The sequence below is a fragment of the Setaria italica genome, chromosome V, assembly GCF_000263155.2.
Source record: "Setaria italica strain Yugu1 chromosome V, Setaria_italica_v2.0, whole genome shotgun sequence".
Taxonomy (NCBI): Eukaryota; Viridiplantae; Streptophyta; class Magnoliopsida; order Poales; family Poaceae; genus Setaria; species Setaria italica.
The window spans coordinates 28261277-28268830 of record NC_028454.1 but is presented as its reverse complement, the minus strand read 5'-3'; the positions used below and the strand labels follow the sequence as shown (position 1 = coordinate 28268830).

At 43.0% G+C, this 7554-nt stretch overlaps 2 protein-coding genes across 6 annotated transcripts; both read left to right on the top strand.

The window, feature by feature from the left end:
• The first annotated feature begins 6 nt into the window (after positions 1-6).
• LOC101753955 lies at positions 7-4870 on the top strand. 5 transcript variants are annotated; one of them, XR_002677829.1, is made up of 5 exons: positions 7-262; positions 1578-1725; positions 3096-3153; positions 3366-4183; positions 4274-4870. XR_002677829.1 is itself a non-coding variant. In XM_004969078.3 (3 exons), the coding sequence occupies exons 2-3, from the start codon at positions 1684-1686 to the stop codon at positions 2841-2843; spliced, it is 564 nt and encodes a 187-aa protein (XP_004969135.1). In that variant the 5' UTR covers positions 9-262; positions 1578-1683; the 3' UTR covers positions 2844-3035. The 5 variants fall into 5 exon arrangements, 2 of the variants coding, with proteins under 2 accessions (XP_004969135.1, XP_022682680.1); XR_002677828.1 differs by having other exon boundaries at positions 3355-4183; XR_001164208.2 differs by lacking the exons at positions 3096-3153; positions 3366-4183; positions 4274-4870 and adding exons at positions 1911-2017; positions 2322-3035.
• A 274-nt stretch (positions 4871-5144) lies between these two features.
• Positions 5145-7205, top strand: LOC101753533 (binding partner of ACD11 1). The gene is made up of 4 exons (XM_004969077.3): positions 5145-5615; positions 5688-5763; positions 6184-6267; positions 6349-7205. Exons 1-4 carry the CDS (start codon positions 5509-5511, stop codon positions 7018-7020), a joined length of 939 nt encoding a protein of 312 aa, XP_004969134.1. The 5' UTR covers positions 5145-5508; the 3' UTR covers positions 7021-7205.
• The last annotated feature ends 349 nt before the right edge of the window (positions 7206-7554 follow it).

The window sequence follows — 7554 nt, the reverse complement described above, 5'->3', positions numbered from 1 at the left end:
CCGGCCTCCGCCCCGCCGCTCCGCCCTGCCGTCGCCGCCCCGCCGTCACGGCCCCTCCTCTCCGCCCCTCGTCTCCGTCCCACCGTCCGCGCCCCATCCAGCTCCGCCCCTCACCCGGAGCCGGCCAGCCACGCCCCCGCCGACCTCCGCCCCGCCGCTCCATCCCACCATCGCCGGCCCACCCAGCTCCGCCAATCCTCTCCATTCTCGATCTACATTTGTATGCTGCTAGATTTTGTGCATCTCAACAGAGAACCTGGGGGTAAGATCTCTTTTGCCTTACATTAGGCAGTAACCTCTTATATCGTGCGTAATTGAGTCAATTTTGGTAGATTAGGCAGTAAGATCTCATGTGCCTTCAATTTTGTTAGCTACACTAGTGTGAAGTGTGAAGGCTTCCCATTATTTTGCTCTGTACTATAAGTGCATCTTGTGTATGTTGGACGACAGGAGCATATTGTTGTAATGGTAACTCATGGTAATGGTTGTTGATCATCTACAGAAATGTAATGTTCCATGAGAGCCCTTGCAAATAGACAGTTAGCAATTGTGTGGCTGTGTGCATCGGGCTGATTGAAGCCCTGATTACTTTCCTTGTAATAGTCTATAAATACAAGGCATAAAGGCCAAGGAAGAGGGCCAAGTTAGCGAGCACCAATTCAGTGTCTACCCGTGTGTGCGTGTGTGTCCCTGTGCTTTGGCCAGGGGATTCGCCGGCGACCTGGGAGTCGTTACTCCAGCGTGTTTCCAACAGACGTTTCAGAGTTACTCCGGCGTGTTTCCAACAGATATTTCGGACTAGACCGATCTATCATTTGGTTAATTTATTATCTTTCTATTTATATGCATTTGGTAGTATTGTAATATAATTTTTATTTAGCAAACACAAAATATATAAGACTTATTGACTCCCTGTATTCAGAACAAACATGAGCTATGCTCAACCTTAGGGGCGTTCAGGTCAATTATGCTAGAATAGGCAGTAAGACGCCAGGCAAACAATCCATTGCACCAATTTTACTTACTGCTCATTTTTAGAAAGAGGCAAAAGTGTTCCAAATCTGAAACTCAAGTGACCACCTCTGAACTTGCATACTACTGGTGTGCTTTTGTCAGCTGCACTGACTAGTACCTCTAATTGAAAGGGCTGCATTGTTGGCTACCTCTGCCTGCATGTTGCATTGCCTGCTTGATCTGCCTTGCCCTCGGAAATCAACTGACGCTCATCTATCTGACTGAACTGGACGGTGCACCTGCACTGCTGCTACTCTGGAGTGCCACAAATGCGGCCATCACCACCATGGGCATTGCTATTTTGCATCTGCACTGCTGCTGCTTTCATCTTGTTAGTGGCTAGTTTTAGTGATAGAAACCACTGAATCCACTCAGTAACATTCAGTGGGTGGGAATTGGGATGTGCCTGCAAAAATTAGGTGACTGTAAATTCTCTCCTCCCTTTTGACAGTAAATATTATTCTTCTTTTTTTTTGCTCATTACTATTTACTTCCTGCATTAAAATATGACAATGTTTAGGCTGGCTTTTAAATTTTTCTCACTTTATATATTCTTTTTACAGTAGTAAATACGACTCTAGCTAAGGAGAGCATTCCTTGTGTGCCAAAAAAAGAAACTTCCACAGGCAGCAGCACTGGCAAACTCCTCTACATCGTCATGGTCTCCACATGAAGCCCCTCGGTACCTGCTGCGTACAACTCCTGCAAGACGTAAGCACAACGAGGCAAGCATCAGTTCCATCTTTTTTGTTCCCTTTGTGATAAATGTTGATTCGTATCTTGCATGTTGTCATTGCTACTGCGTGTGTGGCATACAAACTTTGTACTTAGGAAGGCATATAATTCAAAGTAGCACCTTCTACTTAGGAAGGCATATAATTCAAAGTAGCACACAGATGGATGCAGGTCGTGCCAACTGGGATGATAACACTAAAAAATATTCCTAGACCTTTGCATTGATGAGAAGAACAAGCTCAACTACAACAAAAGGGGCCTAACCAAGGTAGGTTGGCACAACCTGTATACAAATTTCAAACAACAGACGGGCAGGAAATATTCCTGCAAACAGCTTCAGAACAAATTTAATGCCTTTAAGAGGCAATACAAGGATTGGAGGAAACTAAAGGACAAGAGTGGTACCGGGTGGAACAACAGTACCCGCACCATTGATTGCGATGAGGAATGGTGGGCAGCCCGAATTGAGATACCTACTTTTCGTCCTAATAATTATGGCTTTCTATCATTTACCTTCGGCTTTGACCTCGGATTGCCCTCATGCTTACATATTTCCTATTTATGACTTCTAGGAGAACGAGGCAAACAAACATTTCCGTGGCAAGGCGTTTCCATTCTATGATGAGTTAACCACTCTTTTCGGGACAACGGACACTGAAGGCGGTCCAATGTTGTGTGTTGGTGGAATTGGAGATAGAACACCAAGCTGTGGAAGTGAAGACACCCCTGACCCAATGGCGGATGAAAATGTTGACTGGTTGGAGGACACTGTTGGACGGTCTAGTGTGGGTCGTGTGTCGCAGAGGTCCGGAAAGGAGCATGTTGTTGATAGCCCACTACCCAAGAGAACTAAGAGCATGGAGTACTATGTCGAGCGTATATCTGAGAGCATGATTCAAAGGACTATGACTGAAAGAAATCTAATCAGCCGTGAGGAAGAGGAGGTTACAGAAATGCTGCACCTTGTCGAACAAGATGGTGTACCGAATGGGTCTGAGTTGTACTTCATAGCTACTGAGCTATTTAGATCACCAGCCCGACGTGCATCTTATAGGAGCATTACCGCTTCAGAGAACCGGATTGCATGGCTCTGATGGACTTGGGATAATGTCAAGAGGAAGTAATACCGGTCCATGATTACAATGTATTTGCATCTACCTAGGAATGTGTGTATTTGTACTGTGACTATGGCATGGTGTGCCATCATGTTTGTAATGTGAATTATGTTGTGTTAGACCTTGATTATTCATGCTACTAATCCATATAAATTTGTGTCGTTCCACTTGAGTATGATGCTGCTACTGTTGTTTTTAACATTTTGGAAATTATTGTTTACAACCTTACAGCCTGAAGGTCTTCACGATGAATGAGGTGGCTATCAACAAGTGAAGGTCAATCGTAAAGGTATGCAATGAAATCATATTTCCATATTTCCATATTTAAGTACTTAGGATTTTTGAAAGAAAAGAAAAGGGGCACAACATGTTACAAGATGGGTACTGAATATGCTATTATTTTGTTTTAGAGATTCTTAGATAAGAAAACATGGCATGCTTTTTATATGTCGTCTTGAAACTAGCATATCTAGGCTTAACAAAGAATCAGATTTTTTCCAGATCGCTGATTACAGAAGCTGGGACCACTGATCACTGTTATGGTCTGAAAATGAAAGGAAAGTCAAGCTCTGAAAATTCGAGCAACACCAGCACCTCACCAGCAAGGTTGAACGATGAGTGGTCTACATGGTGGGACATGGGTGCAACCATTGGTGTGTTAGCTGCGTATGCATCGTCTACCTCAAGTGCATGTGGCGTGCAAGATGGTCCGTTGCACTTGCAGGAGTTGACTGGGCGTCAATGGGTTGCTATTAACCTTGCTGACAGTAAGAAGTGCTACAAAAATTTCCATCTCCATCCATCTGCATTCCAGTTGTTGCATTCAATCTTAGTGTCCAACCATGGGCTAAAATCCACACGACAATGTGATTCAGTTGAGGCATTAGGGATGTTCCTATGGGCATGTGGCACAAGACAATGCCAGAGACAAATGTCGGATAGATTTCGTAGGTCACTGGACACCGTGAGTCGGAAGTTCGGTGAAGTGTTAGATGCCGTGGTCTCTTTTGCACGTACTATTATTAGGCCAATGGATCCACTGTTTAGGTACGTGCATCCTAAGCTGCATCAATTCTCACCATATTTTGATGGGTGCATAGGAGCTATAGATGGAACCCACATTCCGGTGTCAGTCCCTGAGCACGCACATGATGATTTTATCAATAGAAAGGGGTTCACCAGCTAGAATGTCTTAGCTGTTTGTGACATGGGCATGAGGTTCACATTTGTCGCTACGGGGAAGAAGGGTGCTGTGCATGACACTGCTGTTTTGAGGGAGGCTTTAAACCAAGCTGAGCATTTCCCTCATCCACCCCAAGGTGATCTTATGTTGTTTGTAAGTTTTATAGTATGCAACATATGGGAGTGCCAATCTAAATTGCTATTTGTATAACAATGTTGATATGTAGGAAAGTACTATTTGGTGGATTCTGGTTACCCACTGCGTGAGGGTTATATGGCGCCATATCGCAAGGGCAGGTACCATTTATCGGAGTTTAATGCTAAAGGTCCTGAGAATTTGAATGAAATTTTTAACTACCATCATTCGTGCCTTCGGAATGTTGTGGAACGATCTTTTGGAGTGTTAAAGAATAAGTGGCAGATTCTAAGAGGTATACCGTTATATAATATGGAGAAGCAATCAAAGATTATTGTTGCATGCTTTGCGCTACACAATTTTGCATTGGACAACAACGAACCGGGATTGGATGGTGCTGACATGTTTGCTCATGGGACCTATCTTAGTAGGACAAGTGATGAAAATGATCCTGCATCAGATTGGTTTGCCGCTACTGCCAACGATGATATTAGTAAAGTTCGTGATTGGATTGCAGCGGGACTTTATGGGTTGACATGACGGAGATATTTTCTCCATTTGCTAATTTGTTGTTATGAATATAACCTATCAATTTCTTTCTAATTTGTTGTTGTTGTGATGTTGTTGTGACTTGAGAAAGCACTGATCAACTATTGTAGTGCTGAAATGTTCTAATTGTATGCCCTGTGTACTCTTGAGTTCAATATGCATGTCATTTATTTTGTGCTAGACTAGACTGTTATCAGGGTGCCCAGGTCATGGAAACTAAAATGAGGTGTTTGAGAGTTATGGATAGCGCTTTTGGTGATTTGGTTCATATCACTGTCTGCATATGTTTGGTTATGCTTGTATCATATATTTAGTCAATATCTTGGGCCTATTTCTCTGTTTGTCTGCTTGCTTATGCTCTAGGAATTACTTTTTTTTGTGTGTGTTTGTTGGGGGGTGGGGGGGGGGGGAGATGTAGCTTTCATTACATTTGCTCCGTGCATTTTAAGGGGTGTCTCAAGAATGCAGCAAAGGTAACTCCCTGTGGTTTATAGCAAGCTTGTTTCACATCTGTATGGAATGTCACTGTCACTCGCTGTAGTGAATAGCGAGCTCGAGATCTGCCGCTGCCCTGAAGCACGCCGTGCTGCGAAAACTTGTATCTGTGCTAATGTCTAACTGATTTCGACATTTTATTTTCTTTCCTCGTTCTAAATACTGAAGAAGTGTTTGCTGTGGTCCAATATTCATTTGTTTGTTATGGAGATATTACATACACAATACCACTGTCCACTGACTAGATGTTCCTGTTCTGCCATTTACTATTTTTAGTCAAGCATGTTTAGTACTGTCAAGGTTAGCAATGTGTCCCTGAAAGCAGTACAGCGTGATATAAAGGAATTCTTTTCTTTTTCTGGTGACATTGTGCATGTTGAAATGCAGAGGTTAGTACCATGTCCATGATGCCTATTTTCATGCTGTGCTATGAGTTGTACTAACCATTTAGTGCTATGCAGTGGCGATGAGCTGTCTCAAGTTGCCTACATTACTTTTAAAGACAATCAAGGAGCTGAGACGACAATACTTGTTACGGTATTTCTTTTTTCTGAAGGAGCTGAAAAAAATGTGTCTTTTAGATGAATTAATGATTCACTGGTGACATTATCATGAAATATGGTATGCATTTGTGATCTTATTTTAATAGGTTAGTCATCTGAATATTATCAATGTGGTTATGTACTGTAATTTGTTGCAATTATATTCTGAAGCCCCAATCAAAAAATATTTGTACTTGCTCTTTCAATGATTGTTTAAAGTGACCTTTGTTTGCTCATTCAATTTTGCCTTTTATATAATCCAGTTCCAACTGACTTTGCAACATTGTTTGTACCGTGACCTCTAGCTCTAGCTTGAAAACCAAGATGTCTTGGGATGGCAATGAAAAAATAGTTTACAAATATATACCACTTAAATTGTAGCATATTCTAATGTGAACTTTTATTGCTGTTGCAGGGGGCCACGATAGTTGACATGGCTGTCATTGTCACGCCTGCCACTGATTATGAGCTAGCAGCTTATGTTTTAGCTGATCTAGAGGTATAACTGGAGCCATACTATTTACTGCACGTGCATGATATAGTTGTTGTGCAGGTTCATAACATTGCTTTTCACCCCCAGCCCAAAGACACAAAACCTTCTGCCCTCCAAAAGGCCGAGGACATTGTTGGGACCATGCTGGCGAAAGGATTTATCCTTGGTAGGGATGCACTGGACAAAGCAAAAGCTCTAGATGAGAAGCATCAGCTTACATCAACTGCTACTGCTAGAGCATCTTCCTTCGACAAGAGATTTGGTCTAAGTGAGAAGATCAGTGTTGGTACTTCAGCTGTCAATGATAAAGTGAAGGAAATGGATCAGAAGTACCAAGTCTCTGAGAAGACAAAGTCAGCACTGGCAGCTGCTGAACAGAGCGTCTCGACTGTTGGATCCGCCATCATGAAGAACAGATATGTCCTCACCGGGGCAGCATGGGTAACTGGTGCCTTCAGCAAGGTGACCAGTGCAGCCAACGATGTTGGTGCAAAGGCTAAGGAGAAAATAGCAGCTGAGCAGGAGCACAAGAATGTTGAGGGTGGGTCTGCAGCACAACCAGACATCCCAGAAGGCCCAACAACACATAGGGAAGTGGATGGTGAATTTGCAAAGATACATGTGTCTGAAACCCCTGAAGATATCCCCATCTCCACTGTGGCGACTGTCCCTGCTGTTATCAATGAGGAGCCCAGCAAGGTGTCTCCACCCGCCGATGCTCCTAAAAAGCCGGAACCTGCTCACGGATTGATACTATGATATGATTCAGGGCCCCATACATGTGTGTAAATAGACATGATAGGGTTATTGAACTCATTTCTAGTGTTGTGGTTGAAACCTCTTTGAAGGTTGAAAGTTATTGGGACCTAAAAGAGTTCGCAATTTGTTACTCGACACTTTTATCAATATATCATTATCATCCTGCAGTGGGAACATGAAACATAGTGGTTGTGTTGTTATGCATGACTCTGTTTTCTGATACACTTGTTTTTTGTTTGCGAGAATGTACTTGCTAATCATGAGAATGTGGTGCTTTCACGGAGGTTGTATAATGTGCTTCGACGTTCTTCACGGCAGTGTTCGTATTCAAGATCAAAATACAAAATTGGACTTGGACTGAAGGGAAAAAACTGAAAGACAAATATAAGAAAAAATTTTATTGGTGCGTCACTTGTTCAGTTCTTCACAGGATCAGAGTTTCTGGCTCCCGGCCTTGTTTCCAAAACTTGACTTGATCGCTGGGTACAAAAGTAGCTGCCTGCAGCCGCTGCTGCCTAGCTGATGCGCCACTGC